Source organism: Epinephelus lanceolatus, chromosome 2 (genome assembly GCF_041903045.1).
Source record: "Epinephelus lanceolatus isolate andai-2023 chromosome 2, ASM4190304v1, whole genome shotgun sequence".
Taxonomy (NCBI): Eukaryota; Metazoa; Chordata; class Actinopteri; order Perciformes; family Serranidae; genus Epinephelus; species Epinephelus lanceolatus.
In genome coordinates, this window is record NC_135735.1 from 21,178,233 (window position 1) to 21,200,013 (window position 21,781).

General features: G+C 43.1%; 1 protein-coding gene across 9 annotated transcripts; it reads right to left on the reverse strand.

Annotated features, from left to right (window-relative positions):
• Positions 1 to 3,347: 3,347 nt before the first annotated feature.
• On the reverse strand, positions 3,348 to 18,869 carry bdnf (brain-derived neurotrophic factor). Of its 9 annotated transcripts, none has more exons than XM_033645600.2 (3): positions 18,544 to 18,869; positions 16,968 to 17,086; positions 3,348 to 4,400 (listed from the first exon to the last, which is right to left on the reverse strand). In XM_033645600.2, exon 3 carries the CDS (start codon positions 4,377 to 4,379, stop codon positions 3,570 to 3,572), a length of 810 nt encoding a protein of 269 aa, XP_033501491.1. In that variant the 5' UTR covers positions 4,380 to 4,400; positions 16,968 to 17,086; positions 18,544 to 18,869; the 3' UTR covers positions 3,348 to 3,569. The 9 variants fall into 9 exon arrangements, with proteins under 9 accessions (XP_033501491.1, XP_033501405.1, XP_033501242.1 ...); XM_033645514.2 differs by lacking the exon at positions 18,544 to 18,869 and adding an exon at positions 17,825 to 18,246; XM_033645351.2 differs by lacking the exon at positions 18,544 to 18,869 and adding an exon at positions 17,597 to 17,666.
• Positions 18,870 to 21,781: the final 2,912 nt, after the last annotated feature.

The window sequence follows — 21,781 nt, forward strand, 5'->3', positions numbered from 1 at the left end:
TCATCGTGTTGTTTTTCATTATCACTGGATGTTGATAAGCCAACACTGAAGGCCTCTTCCCTAACTAACATGAGTCAGTCAAAAACAGTATTTTCTTTAGAGAATTAACAAACAATACAGAATGTATTAGGTATTTATGTAATACCTTATAAATGCAGGTATAGCACTATTTAATATACAATAAATACTGTCTAAATATCAGTATATCACCATATCACCCATTGCTTAGTGAAGTGGACAATGGAGGTTTTATGTTGAGGATTCTTCCTTCTTTCACATTGAGTGCCCTGGTGCATATTTCATTTCTGAGGTGACATCCCACTCTAAATGTTGCATCCTGCCCGTGGTGTAGTGGTAGTTGATGAGGTGGGTTCTTTGGTAGATGGGTAGATTACCAAGGCAGAGGTGGGTATACCTTCCTGTATATTCCACTGGCTTTTTGACTGATAGGTGGGTGGATGTACCCCGTATACTGTATGGAGTACAGTGACTCAAGTTTAAGTATAGGTATTGGGTTGTGTAACTTCTCTGCAATGTTGGCATGAAATATGGAAAGGTGTTGTCCTTTGGTGCCTTGTGTCCACCCTACTGATGTCTTATGGGCCAGCATCCAGGTAAAAGGTGCCCACTATGATCCCAGTCTAATATCACTATTCAGCATCGCACATTCAGCAATCACCTGTGTATTAGTGCATCATTCATTCATCAGCCGTGCTGCACCTCTACATGGACTCCCACAGCTCAAGGGATTGTTATATAATGTCCTGAGTATTGGTGACAAGGGACCAGCCAGAAGCTTCTTTGGCTCTTTGCTGACACCTGGGAGGAATGTCCTCTCTGCTGCCCTCCGCTGGCTGACTGCAGCACATCCTCACACTCCAGCACATAAGTCTGCAGAACACTGCTGCTGCACTGCTCCCTGTGGGCTGAAACTTTCAAGCATGATTCACCTCTGACCACACCCTGGTTGGTGATGTGTTTGCCTTTGACAGCTGATGAAATACACCTGCTGTGACGTCACTAAGCGGGACGTGGCCAGGGTCACAGCACACTTGAATGTAATACCCTTATTTAGTGGAGCAGCAGCATTTATTGTCCTTTTTTTGCTGCAATAGATTCATTGTGTTTGTAAAATTGTTCTTTTTTTTCTCTTTTATTTTAGTGTTTAGCTTCAGTTGCAACTCAGGGTCAGAGAAATACAACATCATGCTGTAAAATCTACTCACATGCATGATTTATGATCATAAAAGACAGTATGGGCTTTACTCTGGCTTGATTTCAGAGTCACTTTGTTCTTTACTTTAATAACTGTGTGATTAGTGGATGGCAGTTTTCTTTAATTTAAGCTTTGTTATACAAAAATACCTCAAAGCTTATACTCAGGATAGACTGAGCAGTTCAGAATACCTCATCTAAAATACACAGCAAAAGGATTGATTCATTGTCCTGCATGCTGAGGATGTGTTAGTGCTCAGACACGTTGTTTGAATTTTATGAATTTATTCCAATTCTATCTTAAGGGGGATTTTCTGTGAAAAGCAAGTCTTCCCGTACAATAACTTAATTCTAACTCGGTCTGTGCAGCCATGACCTCCGTACCTTTTACAGGGAGATTCATGACAGTAGATCATTCGAGAGACAGTACTGCATGCTTGTCATCTTTCTCAGAGTTGCTGCAGAGACTCTATTCGTTTATGCTTCTGTAGAAGAAAAGTAACTCACAGCATCTTCGTCAGCCTCCTCTGGAGGATCCAAGACAAATAGAGAACAAAGTGGGACATCTTCATGAAAATCTTGTTTCCAAATCTCCAAATGCCGGATGTGGTTTTCTTCAGAGGTCACACTTACCTTCAGGTTGATGACGAAGAAGTAAAATGAGATGGTTGGATCACGTGACACAAATGAAGCTTTGTATCTTCTCTTTCTTGGAATATGTCATATTATAGGTATCTGCAAGTGCTTTATGATGTTAAGATGAAAAGTTGAGCAGATTTTATTGTCATCCGACTACGACCTTAAACTATGGCATCTAGACTTGGCAAGCAAGAGGTTCTCACTATGAGTAATAATCTGCTGGAGGGAATGTTGACACGAAGCTGCAGTCATCTTTTAACCCAGATACCAAACCAGGCTTTTCCTTCTGATCAAATGTGCAGCTGAGTAAAATCTGTGATGATTGTCCTTTTGTAGAACATCTGAAGATGGGATTACCATGCACCGATGAGAGAATGTTGGGTGTGTATGTTTCTAATGCACACGGATGCCATGTATGTGTGGGTGAATGCATCACAGTCAAGTCTGTGCTTGTGATGTTATGTTCTTGTAGTTCTTGCAGCTGGCGCAACAACTAAGTAAATTACTGAAAATCTGTGTGTAAACACCAAAGTATCAAAAGACATGCAGTAGGTTTGTGTCAGTAATGTGCTGGTGGGGAGCAGGAGCTGATTCAGGAGCATTTTGCCACCGTTTACCTCCTCAAAGCTGCAAACTATACATCGTTTCCACCCACACCACTGTAATATTGCTATCACTATGTATCACCCAATGCATCGACTCCTGTGCCACTGAAAATACATGATTTTGTCGCAGCCTGTTAAATATATCGAACATCCTGGTCATTTGTGATTTCAATTTGGCTGCTCTTTGGCAGCATTCGTGTGCGTGCATGTGTGTGTGTATGTGCCTGCCTGCCTGCATAATAAATTTTACCCTGTCTTGAGGTGCACTATTGAAACTTTATCGACATTGATTTTGTTTTTCAGTTGCCTATAGTCATTTTTATTTCTTCAAATATTTCAGTTTAATATTGCAAACAACTTCACAACATACAAAATGAATAATATTAACCCAGAAACATGTCAATGAATAGATTTTATATATATATATATATATATATATATATGTGTGTGTATATATATATATATATATATATATATATATAGTTTTTATATATATATATATATATATCTTGTTCTCTGGTGGGGATAAAAAAATAAACAGCAAAGCTTTGACAACAGCACCTTGACATAGTATGTAAGTCCAACATTACCTTGAGAAGTTTAGAACAGTAAACAGATAAATTACTTGAGAGGAAAATTGTTTTCTGCTGAATATGTAAACGGAATGGTTTTTTTTTGTTTTTTTTTTGGTCAGCATCATATCCTTTTTTTCTGTAAGTGGAGAATTTCTCGATTCACAATTGAAGCAGCATGCAAGCTTTTGAAGATGGAACTGTCCTCTCTCATTCCTTGCCTGTTTTTTTTTCCTTCATTTTTATAATTCTTGGCAACGTAAACAAATCACAATGTCTTGAGGGATGTGATATAGTAATTTAAACTGGGCGCAAATGACTGATCAGATTTTTTTTAATTGTTTACAAGGTCATGAATATGTTCAATAAATAGACTGTAGTATCACTTTTACTGTATAAACTTCATCTTTTTTTACATGCAGTCCATAAAATTTTCATTTGACGGAATAATTTACCCTGTTATGTATATATACAAATAGATATTTTCTCTTTATTCTCTTTTTTTAAACTCTTCAATAAAATCTATACATTTTATACACTATCTCCCTCTTTTAATGGTCAATGTGCATACACATGAAGTGTCTATCCTTATAAACCGCCAGCCAATCTTCTTTTTGCTATCCATGGTAAGCGCTCGCACGTAGGACTGGGTTGTCCTGCATTGGGAATTATAATGCCGCTTGTCTATTCCTCTGCAGCCCTCCTTTGTGTACCCCATGGGGTTGCATTTGGTCTCATAAAAGTATTGCTTCAGTTGGCCATTGGGGACAGGGACCTTTTCCATGACGGTAACTGTCTGCCCAGACATGTCTATTGCCGTCTTTTTATCCACAGCTGTCACCCACTGGCTAATACTGTCACACACACTGAGCTCTCCGCGCCGCGAGGGATCGGAGTGTCGCCGCACCCTCATGGACATGTTAGCGGCATCCAGATAGTTTTTGTATTCCTCCAGGAGAAAGAGCAACGGCGGCTCCAAAGGCACTTGGTTGCTGATCATCACCCGCGAGTCGTACAGGTCGACATCCTTGGTGTCTGCGGCAACCACAGAGGACGGGCCCCCACCTCCCTGGCTCTTATCAGCCCCCTGTCCCAGCTGTGCCGCCTCTCCCTCCACCTCCAGCAGCTCCTCTATCACCTGCTCAAACGTGTCTGTGAGTGAGGGCAGTTCCCCGCGCTGGCCTGGCCCACCACCACTCTGTGGAGTCCCATGGCCTCGTGCGGCCGTCGCAGCAGCGCCCAAGTAGCCTTCCGTCCGATGGCCCCGCATGCCCGGGGCATCTCTCAGGGGCGCAGCTCTCATGCAACTGAAGTATGAAATAACCATAGTAAGGAACAGGATGGTCATCACTCTTCTAACCTGGTGGAACTGGAGGGGGAGAGAAAGAGACAGGAAACAAGGGGTGGGGTGGGGGGGGGGGTGGGGGGGCAGACAGAGAACGAGACCGTTAGTCAAAGAGCATTTTCAATGAAGTTAGCTTATTCTTGATCCATAATGCACCATGTGAGTCTTTCTTCTTATTTACACCCTCCACTCTTTTCTTTGCACGCCAAAGAGAGAGAGCCAGTCGCCTTGGAATAATCACAAAATGTTTTCTTATTAAACTGATACTGGCGCTGTGTCATCAGTGTTTTCAAATTGTTTGCAAACTGTAATCACTCTGTTCCTATGTGAGGTCTGGCTTCGATTTTTATTTGTTGGCAGCCGTGCACAAAAGCTGTGCTGAGCATCAACGAGAGTGCTTATTACAAAAGATAAGATCACACAAATAGATGTCACTACATCCTTACAGGCTTGTTATTATTTATGAGCTTTTTACTGTTGTGTTAAACTGTACAGAGTGTTTCTAGAGCGTGCGAGGATGTGTTGTTTTATAATGGGCAAAGCTGTCACTCATCCCTCACTGCCTGAATCATTGTGTTGTCAGTTTTACAACGTCAGACCCTATTTTTTTAACTCTATAAAGGACGTGGTGGATTTCTATGTTGTTAAACTTTATGTTTATTAAGGTGAGTAGCTACCTGAACTGGTAGATTTTATAATCTATGAATGGACGCGTGTTGGGCTCCAGCCACGTGAGGGTCAATTGTAACCTGGCACAAAATTTGGAAAGGCTCTGCACGTGTTGACATAAGGATATGGTTTTGTTTGTTCTGTTTGTTTGAAGAGCTCATGCATTATCTCGTGACTATGACACTACCCCACTAACAAAATCACCATTATCAAAACTAAGGGAGCATGGCCAGTGCCGACTGACTGACTGACTGACTGAGTGACTGAGTGGGAAATGTTGTATTTGTGTCAGCTCTGACAAACACCACCGCTGCTGCAGCATCATTTATCTTTTTTAAAAAACCGGTCTGTGCAGCGAGACAGGTCTGATACTAAAGCCGTACAGTACACGTACGGGAATCAGGAGTTTGTTGAGGGACACTGTTTGTTTTTGGCAGGTGGATGGCGAGAGCACTGCAGGATGAACTAACAGGATGTCATGAGGAAACTGAATGACAGAAAGATGTGTCATCCTCCCTGCACTGTGAAGTACCGATCCCGAGCAACTCACAAGATAAGCAAAGCAGTGCCAGGAGAGGAGAGGAGAGGAGGGGGGGGGGGGTAGAAAAAAAAAAAAGCGCCACAAGGAGCCAGGTGTAGCTGAAATACTGTACATACATCGCCTGAGCACATATGCATCCCTTACCTTTGAGAAGCTCTAAGATTCACAGCAAAAAAATCAATGAATTGATGGACATCCAAGAGCCCAAGATATAAAAGCAACCATAATGAAAAGAAAATCTAGATCTTGCTTTCCACAGGGGCTCATTTAAAAATAGCCTGACCGAGGCTTTGACTGCACTCTGCATGTCCCAACTTGATACAGGAAAACACGGCGAGCAAACACACACACTCCTGCCTCCAACTCAGGACGGACACGAGGACCTTTACAGTAAGGGAGGAGCAAAAACCCCACCTTAAATGCATTTGTTTCATTCTTAATTGGTATCAGGGGCCGTGGCTGCAATTAACCAACACCACGGTGACTGCCATAGAGATATCTTGTCTATAAATAGATGTGCTGGGAGTCTCACAGTCTCTATTCAGAATATCACATCCTTCTTCTTAATGAGCCACTCATTCCCCGAGCTCAGTGACGTGCACCTCCACAGTGTGTGAGTGTGTGTGTTAGGGGGAGGGCATGGGGAGGGGCTGGCTTGTATGTGTTTGCAGGGAGATGGGGGTATTTTTCCTCTCACCAATTAAAACAACAATGAGGGCAAAGCCAGGAATAAGGAGTTGATTATCTATTTTTCATTAAACCCTGCTAATAAAAGCATATTCATCGAGCTTATTAACCCTTCAATATTGTGAAGGCTTTCGGTCACAGTAACAAGAATTCTCTGCGAGGCTTCCCAGCACTGAAAATCATGTAGGTTTACAGGATCGAGGCCAGTCACGAGCTTTATGTGTAGGATGCATTTAGGCTGATATTATTATCAGCATCGCGCTCAAATGGTTCCACTTCCACATGACGGAAATGAAGGCAGAGGGCTGATTACTGTTAGGCGTCAAACTTCATGCTGGAAATGGTGCAGACGAAGAGTGCTGCATCTTCCGTAACAGACCACAGGGGTAATATTGCAGTAGCAGGGGGTGGAGAGAGTGCCAGCGTCATTTCGCAGCATAACAACCACGGATGACGTCTCTTCCAGGTCTCCATAGGGGAGAGAATGGAGGGGAGGAGGTTGCTGGGGGTAATGCCACTCAACAGTGTGCAATTGCATGCTGCTCCCCCGGGTATCCTCACACCGGAACAACAAATGATTTTATTTCTATCTCTGTGATTTCCTGTTTCCATCAGGACAATCAATATGGCTTATGCTCTCAATCAACATCCTGTTAAAATGCGATAAAGCCAATGAATCATTTAATTGCTGTGGGACTGGCGGAGAATCTCTGGCTTATATCTACTGGAGGCTAAATGTGACAACTGATTGGTTTGCTCTTGTTTTATACATCCAGTGAAGGAACATTTTATGTGCACTGCTGGATTTTGCAGTTAATGAAAAAGCGGCTTGCGAGTTAACACAATGAGCATGAATAATAAAGCAAAGGGAGGAACTACATATGGAGGAATGTTTGGAATAAAATGTATTCTTTCGGAGCCTCTGGACCAGCCATGTGACGACTGGTTATAAAAATATCTAACACACAGAGGTGGCTGGGCTCGGTGCCACTTCTTTCATCTCTCATCTTTTGTCTTTATTGTGTCTTGTGTTATCGTTTAAAATGCCATTTTGAAATAAAACCCAGATACATCCCACCAATCCAGCTGTGTCACATCATAAACAAAGTGTCCAAGTATGACAGTTCTTTTCACCAAAAATCACTTAACATGAGATAACAGGACGATAAAGCCCGCAATAACTGCTGCAAACACGCCTTTATGCAAGGCAACACGCCTAGAGCATGAAACACCCAGAACAATAGGAGCAGGTGAGTGTGTGGACTCTGTCTACTGTTTGGCTTTGACGTCTCTAGATGACCACCTGTTCACCTGCTTTGAGAGTGCGGCTGTATGGTGGGGATATGTAACTTACCCTCACATTTATTCTTTGTGCCAGGTGGGGATTAAAGTGATAAATACCTCCTTTGACAGATGCTGAAAAGTTGCTCTAAAGCATGAAAGGACTAGCACGGCTAGTATTATTACACATTCAGTAATGTTCCCCAGCCTCGCCGCACATGTCAGCACACTTTATGGCTTCATCTTCACGAACAGCGTGCATGATATCTTAGGAACCGTTAGAAGGGAAATAAACATCAAACAGGAGAGATGAAGGAGGGGAAATGTGCCCACTGCATTTGAATAGAAATGCGTGACCTATAGCAACATTTGCTCTCCACTGCTACCACTGCTCCCTTGTGGGCATCCGTCTTTGTTCAGTTCCTCAAGAACCGTGTTGGGTTGGAGCTATTTACCTAGCAACATGTTTTGTCACGTTCGACATGTACGGCACACGGTGCCAAATGTTCAGAAGGAAAAACAGGCAGCACACCATATCAGAATTTCTACCCGTGGACCCCTTGTGTGCCACAATGCAGCACTTAGAAAAAGGCAATTAGAGTTGTCTGCAGTAATGGCTCACACATGTGGAAGCTCGCTTCCTTGAGATCTGTTTTCAATCTGACACAGTTTCAGAGCATGTTTAGTAATAGATGAGCATCACCGAGGGATTATACCTGGCCTCCAGGCCAACCCCGGCCTCTGCCACAGAAAGGGCCGGCATTCAAATAGCTGCTGAGTGATCCGAGCTATCCAAATGAGGCGCTGCTTCCCTCCCACACTGTGTGCAACAGTGGACAATTGAAAGACTTACAGTAGCAACACATACACTATAATCATCACCGAGGCCACTCATATTCCTTAAATGTGCAAAACTCTAATTTGTCAGTGTTGCTTAAATTTCCAATTATAATCTTGACACAAAAACATTTAATTTTAACCCATGAATCACCAGCTCTGACACCAAACCACTAATATAACGAGCGAGCAGTCTTATGGCTCCAAATGAACAGAGCTGCAGTTCCACATTTTGCGCACTAGATGGCGGGTGAGACCGTGAAATAATACGAGCTCCTTCTGTTTCGCCCTCCCTCCACCTTCCTTCCATCTTTCCCTCCCTCCTGTGAAACACGATAGATAGATAGATAGATAGATAGATAGATAGATAGATAGATAGATAGATAGATAGAACACAAGCGTAGTCTTTTTCCAGGACGCACAGCCGGTGCCAGGTTGGGTTGTGTGTAATCGTAAATACGCTGTAAAGTTCCCTTATATGCTGCTTAGTCACAACTCTGACAATAAATTTGACAGTAATGTGCATGTTTTGGAAAAAGTGCATCATTAATTCATCATGAAACCATCATCTAACCGAGCCCGTGCGTAATGCTATGATCCAGATATTTTCACACGAAGCTGTCAAAAATGCGCCAGCTTTCCACCACTCTATAAATGGGACTTTGTTTTAATCATGCTGGCCAGTAATTTGAAGTTATTCAGAGCGAGCACAAAACACCAAGAAGTGGATCCAACCGTGTATGTTGGCCGACGTTAGCTGGGCGTTTAGGTCTCGGGTTTCCTATAAAGTCTTAATGAGTTCATCAAAGTTTTTTTTCCCCTCCTCCTAAACAACCGTACCAAAAAAAAAAACTGTCTGGAGTGTTTTTGTGTGTGTGTTCGACGTGCAGGAGGGTCCGAGATTAAAAATATTGACTAACACCCTGCACAAAGAGTTTATTGAGTTATTTATGAGCAGAAAGTTGCCGTTAAATGTTCAAACGTGGCTGATTTCATAAAGAGGCGCGCTGCTGGACTGTTTCCACTTTACGAGAAATACTAATAACAAGCCACATTTGCTCAGGCTGCCCTAATAATGAAACAAGAGTTGTTGGGTTTTTTTTTTTTTTTTACTCATAGAGATTACATCTGCTGAGCTCGTGCTCTCCACTGGAAACCCAATCAACATAATAACTCCGTTTTTTATTAATGAACGAGAGGATAAGGTTACACATATCCCCTCTCGGGCTGCGGCGCTGTCTGTTCGCAGGATAACCGGACTTGATCGAGCTACTTTTAGAGCCCCCCCCCACCCCTCCTCCCCTCCTCCCTCCACCCCCCTCCACCCCCCCAACACACACATATAGACACACACACACCTCTTGTCTTTTTTTCTCAAACAGCATCAAACAAAACCCAAAGTGCGTAAAACAAGTTTTCGAGAAAACAAACCGACACATACCTTTCACTGCCCAGTCGTAAAACAGACCATTCAACAGGACAGTAGTGTCATCTGGGATGTTTTGGACAACTCCCTGAGTAATTTACTTAAGCGATATTTTCCTCTCTGTACTCTCCCGACAAGCTTCAGGATATCTCTTCAGCTTTGGAGCAAATAGATTAAATTATTGATGGTGGAAATTGCATGGATGAGGTAATGCACTCCCATGGCTGCACGGCTCCTTTGGAGATCGTCTGAAGTTGTCGCATGCTGAAAAACGCCGCAGCAGCAGCAGCAACAGCAGCAGCACCACCACCACGGGATGACAGACCTCTGGAGCTGAAATGAGGAGCCTCTTTGCAACTACAGTAACTTTACTACACAATGACGCTGCAACATGTGACCTGCCGCTGGCTGACTGGTCGCCGCCAAACTCCTGTTTAAACAGCCCCGAGGCGGAACTATTAATGCGCTTTCAGCGTGCATTATGTGCTTTTGTTTGTCCGCATACCATGCAGCCTGCGTCCACACCATAATGTCTGGCAATATATAAAGCACGAGCGAAGTCTCTCCTCTTCCGTATTTCGCTCACTGAGGCCAAAGAGGTGGCTTATTTATTTTTTTGGTAACGTTTTGCGTAACAGCGCGTCTCCACCAAGTCGTGATACACTGCGTGCCATTTAGAGATGGCCTATTTGTGTAAAATTAGATATTCAGGGAATTAAAAATAAGTATTTCATGTGCTGGCGTGCAGATAGTGAGGAGGTTGTGTACTTTATATCAAAATAAGCTCCAGGAAGGAAGATATTTGTGCGTAAAGTGTACACATTCAATCAATTTTAGGCATCCTATGCTTGATATAGCCACATTAAGATGCTCACAATATTCTTCTAATGTCTTCTATATATATAACAAGCAATCCTGAGTCATTTATAAACCCCTGAATATCAGCTTAGAGGAGGCTTATCATTTTTGGTGCTGTAAAAGTGGTGTTAAAACATTTGGATTGCAACAGGCACTGGAGGCTAACAAAGATGTGAACTTACTGAAAACAATTCTGCTTCTACTTGCTTTTAAAGTGAGCCATCTCCACAACAGATGGATGACTCCCCTGCAAGTGCACTGCAGTGTAGTAACCAGCTTTTGCAGGTTATTATTACCAAATGTCAGCTAAACAAACACGTTTAAATGATATACACAGAGCTCACTCTTGGAGAATGAAACTACTTTGCTTCCTCTGTTGTCTCCCCCCCTCCTCCTCCTGGTCAGGAACAAACTGGGGAACAATTCATTCCCTTTATAATGCAGAATTCAAATAAAAACGTCAGTGGAGCCACAACCTTTCAATGGGTGATGAACGTTTGGAAACTCCACCTCCGATGAATACAAGAGTGAGCATAATGGGGAAATAGCAGCTCATTATCCTTGTGTCTTGGCCCCGGTCCAGTGCAAAGATTTATTGTGATGTGTTTGCTATATTGCCATCATGATTCTTCCCTGCACGAGCTTATGAGCTGGAGAGCTCTTGTTTGGCATGTAGCAGTATGGGAGTGGATGCTCACACCTGCTTAATGAGTCACTCCCACCTCCAACACACCCGGGGACATGCCAAGATAGATATAGCCCTCCCCAAAGGCTCACAGGAGGTGAGGGCAAACTCTGGATGACAAAGAGTTGCATCAGCAATCACTGAGCGACATGACTCCAAAGAGGATAGAAAAAATGCACACTGCACAAGGGGGCTGTTCCAAACAAGTAATTCATAAATAAATCACTTGGCATCTCATTAGAAGAGCAAAAACAACAACATGGTCTTTCTCATTTCTGCTAATACAACACAACTGAAGGTGGCGTATCAAGAGAAGTCTTTTGGCTTGTATGTGAGGACTGGATTTCTGAATGAACCAAATAAAATGTTTAATAGCTGGGAGCAAAAAAAGGAGTTGTGAGCAGTGTTAAGGATGTTTTTGACTCATCCGATTTAGGGTCAAACTGAACAGCAGTTATGAGGCAGCAGGAGTCTTTGTGAAAACTGCTAAACCACTATTCCATCCAAACTGAGGTTTAGGACTTCTTTAAGGTTTCTCGACACCACGAACAATGAGTCAAACTGTCCGAGGAGCTGGTGAGGAACCATGTTAGGTGGCAAATGACCAATTTTAATCACCCCATTCATGGCCAAACACACGTGACTGGCAGTAACAGTTGGGTAAGTCTCTCCTCACATCTTCCCCGCTCACAACCCTCACGCCTGTTTGTGCAGCAAAAAGAAGAAACAACCACAGGAGCTGACAACACGACACACTTGTATAACCTTTCAAGGCTTCTCTTGCCAAATGCAGCACGATGCTGACAGGTCCGCACTGCCGAAAGCTTCACTTAACAAGTAGAACTATGCCTCCTTGTGCGAGAGAGAGAGAGAGAGAAGGGGGGGACCGTGTAACACGGACGAAATGACATTTTGTGAAATGTCATTTTCACTGGGAATAAAGGAAGGCGATGAGGGTATTTTGATCAAAGTGAAATTGCAATTCCTCCTTTTTTTTTTTTCTTTTTTTTTTTCGAGAAGCAAACGCGTCAACTGAGAAAACATTTTGTATCAGGTTGGTTTGGATGACGTCAAACGAGACGAGGGGCGAGCTGGAGAACAGTTGAGAAAACTCCAGACTGGTAAACAGGTAAACCCAGCACAGGGCCCCTTTTTATAATCACACGCTGGAGTGAGGAGTTAATGTCATCCCTCCTGTAATGACAATAACCTTTATTGTAATCATCAGGCAGACACAGAGGACCAGTCCTCTGAGCTTCACATACACTCCTCCCCTCCACATCCTCATACAGCTGATACATTATTTCTATAGTGGCACAGACTGCAAATCACTCCATAGCCTATTAAGCCTCCCTCTGTCTCTGTCTGTCTGTCTCTTTTCTCGGCTTATGCCTCCACCCTCCCTCCCCTCTCCTCCCCTTCCTACCCCCCCAATCCAATATCACCACAGCATCAATAACCTTTGCATGGTTCACTGCTGAATGAAAACACACTAATCACGCCACAAAATGACTTGGAAACGCTGAAATATTTGTTATGAGAACTCAGAAAGCAGGCATTGTTTCATTTGCTACACAAATGAGGCTGATGTGGGGGCTAAATCAATGGCTTGAATGTGCCTGCTGCTTGGTTTTATATCACATACCCTGCCACCATATGCAACTACACCAACATCTTTTATTATTTCCACCAAATAAGGGACATACATTAGACATTTTCCCTTTTGTATATTAAAAAAATGCAGCACCAGCATCACTGTTTGTCATCCAGAAAATACAAACATGTTTTATTGTCTAGTTGGAAGTTGCTCGGATTCAGTGATGTGCTGCATGTTCACATGCTGAGACACACACTTGAATGGTTTGCCGGCATGATCGAACATTTCCTCACACACACACACACACACACACACACACACACACACACACACACACAGCATCATGAATCCTTGTAGTCCCGCAGTGATCCGACGTATAAGATGTCTTTACAGTCAGACTAACTACATCCACTGTGTATTAATAACTTATCGTGGGATCCATCACGCCACTGTGACGAATAACTGATAATTAAAGGCTTTCGGAATTAAAGGTTCGCCTCCTGCCAGAACTTGTTTAAACAAGCCTGTTAATTGGATGAAGGTGTTGGTGATGAAGATGATGGTGGTGGTGGTGGTGACTAAAGCATTAGCAGCAGCAGCAGCAGCGACGGCGGCGGCGGTGGTGGCGGCGGGCGATGTAGCCTACATTTCCATAATGATTAAGATGATTAATTTCTCCCCCCCCCCCGCCTCTAAATATATCGTGACGCCCGCCCCAGCCGCGTGTCGAGATTTCCGCCATCTATAGCCTGAAATAATCAATAGCCTATTTATAATTAATATCAGACACCAGCTTGGATAAACAGACACGTTATTGCATTTCATGAATGAAAACGTTGTGGCAAAGTGTGGCGAGCACGATCCCCGATATCGAGTTGTATTAAAGAGACACACCTAGTATTTATATTAAAGGCAAATTGAACGTCCTTAATTGAAAACCAGATTTCGCCAAATCCCTTTAGCTGCCCAAAGTGCATGAATTTATCGCATCGGTAAAAAAAAAAGAAAAAAAAAAAGGAAACGACACAAAGGCCAACATTTACACTATAAAAAAGCACATTATGAAACAATCCAGTACCATATTAGTGTTAATCCTTATTCCTGCAGAATGCATTTATTATTTTTTGGTCGTTAGATAAATAAACAAGGCCTATACCGAAAGAATTTCATTTGATTTTTGCAATGAAACCTACCATCAGGTTTGTTATTGACGCCCACCCCAACTCTGCAGAGCTGAGAGTGCAGAGAGAGAGAGAGAGAGAGGGAGAGAGAAAGGGGAGATTCTCGGTAAAGATAACACACGCGGAGACGCACGCACACAGTGGCGAGCGCACGCAGGCGCACGCCCGCACACAAACACACGCAGCCCCATTTATGGACTGATCCGCTGACGTACATTGCAGAAAAGTGCTATAAAAAAACCTTCATACATACAAAGTGTGTCGTGCCACCCCACAGACCCCTCCTAACCCGCCTCCGCTCATCCCTCCTCCTCCACCCAACACGCCCACGCCCACATCATAATCCCACGTCTCAGTAGGAAAAAAATAATAATATTAAAAATACTGCTACATGGCCAGAAAATAGGCATTCTGCGAAAAAAAGATTATATTTATAAACAAAGTACAGCCGAAAAAAGACGCTGCAATAAAAAGCCTCAGCCTCTCCTGCGCCTTCTGTGAATAAAAGGCCAAGTATTTCTTTAAAGTATCACAATTTCCCACATCTTATATAAACTAAAACGCCCATCGTTTCGTTAGGTAAATTAATGATTCATCATTATTTGTGCAATAAACGCTTTTGTGGTGCTGATGAGCCGGAAACGTGGCTATTACAGTTGCGACGCAGCCCGTTATTAAAGGAGCATTTTTATGAATGTCGGGCAGCCTAATAAGTAATATGATCTATTTTGGTTTCACTGTCATATAAAACGAGGAGTAATAGGCTATAATATGCAGTAAGCGATCTGCGCGCATTACACTGGTGGGTAAAAATGACCAAAAACGCCAGCGGAGAAGTCACATAATTCAAATGCAATTAGGGATTTACTGGATGCATTCGTTTTTGGAGTATTTATTTGAGAAAAAATAAAAAATAATGCAGCCTGCAAGAGGAGTCTTGATTAAAAGAGGACTGCCAGTGGGCGTTGGGGGGCTTTTCTCTTTTTCTCTTGCAGTTGTTTTGCCATGCAATTGCTTCGTCTTGGATCAGAAATCTTAAATCTTTGACCAGAGGAGGAGAAAAAAAAAGAAGACGAGAGAGATAGCGAAGGGGAGAGAGTGAGGGAGAGGAAATAGACAATATCCACCGCTTCTGCATCGGTGCGAGACGAATTTTTTTAGGCTACAAGTCCTTCAAGAGAGCAGAGAAATAAAATCCCAGAGCTGTTTTGTGTGATGATGAGCATCTAAAATCTAACAGCCCCTCACGTGACAAGACTTTACGCGTGCCTTAATATGGAATAAATATTTTTTAAAAAATGAGGAAGAAAGACAGAAAAAAATCGATGCCTCCCGAACAATTGCATATCAAGCCATCTTATCTCTCCATCACATTCAGCCATAACATCTGTCAGTGGATGCACTTTGACCACGCCCATCTTTATTGTAATTTTGCACAGGAAATAATAGAACAATTTGTAGCCTGTACTGTACAAGTGACTCGCTGTGGCGTTTAAAACAAAACCCCGGCAAATCACACGAGCCAAAGCAATCGAGAATGATTGTTTTATTCTTGTTCTGCCGGTATTTAGCCGTAGCCTGCGTTTGACAGGTCGACACGGAGCCGTGCATGGACAAAAGAGGGGGGTAGGGTAGCAGGTGAAGTGAAAAGCACCTTATGAATGAAACCGTGGAGCGGTCGTAGTAAAAACACAAGTGATTTGATGGCGATGACGGGAGGGGGGGGCGATGGAGGGAGGGGAGGAGGGAGGGAGGGAAGGGGGGGGGGGGGTGGAGGGGTAAAGAGTAGGGCTATTTTTGGTCGATAACAAAATCCAGAGGGTTTGACATCAAGACAAAACATGAATGCAGCAGACCAAACAAGAAAAATACGCACAGACAGATAGATAGATAGATAGATAGATAGATAGATAGATAGATAGATAGATAGTTTCCCCTGACATCTTTATGATATGCACCAGCATCAGTACTCCAGTTCGTGCAGGCTGGAAGGATCACTGCAGCGTCTTAAGTCCCATATTGGGAGCATGATTAGGCACAACGCAACGATTACGCAAATTATGTTGCAGCAGGCAGTGTTTCGGAAACTCCGAAAAAAAAAAACGCTTCAAAAAGCTGTGTTTTAAAAAATCCCCCAAGCACGAAAAAACGCGTCCCAATTTTAAAAACGCCTCACATGACTCACATCCCGCATGAATGTGCACGCACCGAAATCTTCCACAAATATAACTTCCAATTTTTTTTTTAGAGGAAAGAAAAAAAGAGAGGGGTTGGAGAAGATGGATGTACGAGATACTGGTCACCTGGATCGGATTTCATTTCGGAGTTATTTCGGTCACTGATGCCCACAATTAAACACACACTGCCAAGGCGAAGGGCTGCATGCTGTAGTTTTTTCTTTTAAAGCCGAAGTTCATTTGAGAGAAGCCAGAAGAAGCCCGTATAAAGACGACAAGAACAAAAGAGTGACATGAAAACAATGGATTGTGCTCTTACCTTTACAAGGGCTGACAACCACTATGTGCGTGGTTAGATCTCCGCGACCAAGACTTGCATGTCCCAAAGTTTAACGCAGTGTGGGGGGGCTTATAGGTACCGAGAATGTGGTGTGCAAAAGAGCAGACGAACCTAACATTTCAACTTTCACGATGCTCTAGAAAAAAAAACACATCTTAAAGCACAAGCTCTTTTTAAAATGGCAAGCGCTTTTTGTGTGTGTGTGTTCTGTTTCCTCTTTTTTTGAAATTGCTTCCCCCCACTCTCTCTTTCTCTTTAAAATCCCGTTTATTTTCCGTTTACAGACCACAGGCTCCCTCTGAATAAGCTTACCAAAAGTTGAAAAAACAATCCCAGGTTTGGCAAAGGGGGGCTGGGGAAAGAGAGAAAGAGAGTTGACGTCCACTCGGCGGTTTAGTCCATGCACGACTCCGGTGCCTCTGTCCAACGTGCTGAAAGCATAACACAGCCAGGGTAACTATGAGGGGCCAAGAAAATATCTATATACTTTTGTCTGAGTGCCCACTTTAAACTGCCTTTTTTTTTTACTCTGCTGCTTCCCCGCGTCTTGTCACGTGTATTTGCCAAACCAGCCCTGTTAATATTTGATCACATGTTGGTCGGACATTTCCTTCCAGATAACAGCACCTATATCACAAACGCCGGTTCAATTCAGTGTACAGTTGCCTCTGTATAAGAAAAAAAAAAGCCTCCACTCTCACGCCAAATGACAACCGGCACCGCTGATACAGAGCCCCATTGTTCTTAATGTCATGCTTATGGCAAGTGTCACAGGTAAGTGGCACATGTTGCTTTTTTTAAACATGGGCACCGCACAAAAAGAACATACATGCATGCATAAAATATAAAGCCCTCACTGCCAACACACAGCAGCCCTTCCAAGACTCCAGCCTACATCACATCCACACATTGCGCGCAGACACAATGTAATATTTCCTTACCTCTCTCACTGTACCGGCATATCCTGAGCCGAAGAAATGCCACACAATCTTTTTTTTCCCACAAGCTTTGTCAACATCAGCCTCATCAGACATGGGGTCTCGATACTGAGTTTCTCAAGTAGCCACTGAGTCCAACCCTTCCAGCAATGCGTTGCCAGACTAAATGGCAAGCACGACTATTTACTGGTAATCATCCTTTATATGCTGTGTGTTTCCATTGCTACTTACCATTTTCCCCTACGCTGTCCTGGAGATAGAAGTGTCTTAATATCCACTCACTCCAACAGATGCTGGTAGGTAATGTGTCTTGTTTGAAGTCATCATATGAGAACTTCTGCTGTGCTCAGTAGATCGCCCACCACTTCGCTGACTTATGAATCTAATAACCCTTTGCAATGTCGGCGTGCTTAAACTCTCTTAGGCAACACCTTGGTGGCTCTACAGTAAAGACAAATATCAACAAGCCTGGGTTGTCAGAAAAGCTTGTACAGATATAGGCTACGTAACACCCTCGCCCGGACAACGCCATTAGGGGTCTTACGTGATTGAAATAAGCGACGGCAATCCAAGTTTATGGGGATACCAGTCCCTGACTGATCGCTCCTTCACTGCCTCAAATCTTTAAATCCGCATCGAGCAACAATCATAGACACATAAAAACTTCTGAGACATATCCATATTCACGTGTTTGTGTTATAGACTGTTAACTCCCTCTTTGGCGAAGGGCCATAGGCCTATTACGCATACGCACAACTGGTCATTTAGATCTTTTCGATGCACAGCCAGGTCGCTTTTACAAAACAAATATCACATTAATAGCGCCCCTGTGTCTGCCTGTCAAGTTCTTGAGGAACTTGTTGCTGCTCAAAAAGAAACCCCCCCCTCCGCTTTCCCTTTTTTTGTTGTTGTTGCTGCTGCTGGACCAAACACTCTTACCATATACTTACATTGCCAAATTCTGTTAAAGTGCTGCGTATTTTCCCCCGAACAGATAGAACAGAAAAAAAGTTAATCCACGTCCTCCAGAAGCGTGATCACACCGAGAGAAGCGACCAGAGCGTTATAAGCCAGGGATGGTACTTTTCGATCAGGAATATCTGGAAGTTCAAAGATGAAATCTGTTTTCAGTAAAATTCCATCAGTTGCACTGCCAACACTCAGCCATCTGATTGTTATGCAGTGACGAAGCGCTGTGCTTGCAAGTGAAGCCCCAAATGTACTAAGTAACATGAGTAATAGGTGATATTTGCCTGACTCTTTGCCAGCATCCCAAACTTTCTCTAGAGTGTTTGTAAGAAAAGTGTCATTCTTGTGGTATGAATTACTTTTTTTGTCACAGTTTATGGAAATCACGCCGCATGGGTGGCGCGTTATTGGAACCTGTAGGCGTGCGTCTGCAACGAGACAATGGCACCAATCTGACACATCCTGACTTCTCACACAAAACATTATAAAAAAGAAGCTGCTCATCAAAGTCTCTAAGGTAACTCGATGCCATTCAGACCTGCTCCTCTGGCACACAGTGGCTTTAAAGGAGGGGATACACCTTTTTTTTCATCATATATGTGCCAAGATTTGAATATTATTAAGCAACATTATGACTTTGGGAAAAAAAGAATTATGCAAGTTTCTGTGTTGTCAGTGTCACTTGTCAATATTGTACCACCAAACTTCTGACACATTCAAAAGTATTTTTCTTGGCCAACACTTGATTCTAATTTTGTCTGACTACGCACGTACTCTGTCATCTTTGCTTGTAGAGGCAGTGGCCAAAGGATGAAAAAAAAAAACCCCTTATTTTCCTTGCAGTTTTTGTCAATACATTTCTGTCTCAAAGACACAAGATGGCATAATCAGATAAAATTAGAATCATTATTCGCCAAGGAGAAAAATATGTACTATTTCATGTACCATACAGGCAACAAGTGCTGGACTTGAGATTCACACATAGCTTATTATCCTTGAACTCACTCCTTTGTAGGCTTTTCACACGGTGGCTACTCATTACAGGCTACTAATAAAAGGGAGTGACGTAAAGAGAGAGGTAACACATATCAGCTCGGCGTGGACAGCATGCTGTGGATGAACAATCCCCTTTCGCTCGCTTCACATGATTAAATGATCAGGATGTATGTGTCCCGTCACCTCTCGGGCTCCTACCATCGTCCTACTCCCGGTCCTTTTTGTTTCCTGACGTGGTAACTTGACTTGCTCCTACTTGTGATGTTGTTAACACTTCCTCTGCTCCCACAGCTTTTCGCAGACTCTGTTACTGACTCATGCTCGTCCCTTTTCCACTATCCATGCCCTCCCCCGCACTCTTCACCACAATATCTTATGGCTGAGTCCGAGGTCACAGATCAATCACTTCATCCCCTGGGCTGCATATGACTGCATGGCATTTTGCTCTATGGTCTGCCAAGATACTTCACCTCTTTTGAGCTTACTCTTGGAACTTTTAAGTGTTTGAGTGGAATATATTTTGGCAGAGGGAGTGTTATTAAAATGTGTAGCCAACGGGCTGCACCGTGGGATAAATATGGAGATGAATGTGCACCATTACTGATCTCCGTGGCCTGTAAAGAAAGACTGAGATCGGTATAGATATTGATATTCATTAGGTACAGTAAACAGAGCGAAGAAGATGCATGATGTAGGAGTAATAGCGGGAATGGTCACTCTTTAGCGGCTGGCTCATTACCACTTGTTCTTATTACTCTGTCTTTACATCCGAAGCCGCAGCAACCTGCCTTTAAGATGTGATCTTATGCGATTTAATCCAACAGTCTGCCTATAAAAGCCTCAAAATGAAAGCCGGCTCCGCCTTCTCAAATGACAACTGTACAAAATGAATCGCCCCCCACGAAAGAAAAGTATTGTTAAAGCCATTTTTAACACTGCAGTCATCATACTTCCCTGTTTACATCTGCTAATTACATTTGGGCCCTGTCTGGTCTCTGGAATCATTACTAAAATGTAGAGTGCCAGCCTAAAATTTTGAGTCTATCAGCACTTTCCCCCCGTCACCGTAATGACAACTATTAAGCGAGGATGGATCCAGTCAGTGGCTATGTGTATCATTACTCTGTCTTAATCTTTGTTCCATAAATATTGATAACAAGAGCCCCACGTCATGTGTTACTAGTACCTGCAGTTAAAAATAGAAGGCCTGCTGATGGCAGGTTATCTCTTACTGTCAGATCCCCCCCCCCCTACCTCTTGTATCTACAGGAAGTTGAGCTCTGGGACAAACAAAGAGCAGACAGAAAACAACAAATACTCTGATTACACACCAGTAAATCAAACTACTGTTACCTCATGTCTCCTGTCTTCACCCTTTAACAGTCAAAGTGTAGCTCTTAAAAAATAAACTGCCACGTGCTATATATATATAAAGTCTACATTAATTTACATGAAACCATAATTTCTTCATAATGAACCAGTCAAAATAGCTTAATCCAGTCACCCTGTTGACAATGTACTTCTTGCTGTACATCTGTCATTCTGTCGTGCAGCTTCATAATATTTCTGTGGAGTGTGGAATTAATTATCAGGCTCGGTCGGTGACTCAGAGCTCAGGTCTTCAGAAAGTAATGCAGCCCCGTAAATAATCGCCCTACTGCCACCATACTTCAAACTGATGGCGAGCTCTGCATTTGTGCTAATTTCGCCGTTCTATGTATAGTGTGATGGACAGTGTCAGGATGGATGAGATTTGGGTTGCCCCAGTGGCTTGGCAGGCTGAAATTGGACTCAATGTGCTGGTGTGATATTGAGGGTTTCTATCTGGCTTTGCTGCTGCGCCGTATCATCTGTCTTCCCCCGACCATCTTTTACCAGTTAAACACCAGGTGACTATGTAAACTCTGTCTTTAGTGCCGGAGGGGAGGAATCTGGAGCTCTGGGTGTGACATATAAGCGCATTGATCTCCTAACTCTGACTAACCTCGGTCTGCTCGACAGCCTGGAGTGGAGGATGCTGCCTGTCTGCCATTAGCTTTATGACTGCCTGGGTGAGACGGGTAATCTGGGCCTGCCACTGGACTGAGAGACTGCCAAACTACTGTAGGCAACGAGGAGAGCAAACACAAAAAAAATGCATTTAAATTATCCAGAATATCTTCGACAAGTTGAATTTCTTGGACAACAAAAACAGTGAACACAGAAATATGGATCCAAACTTGT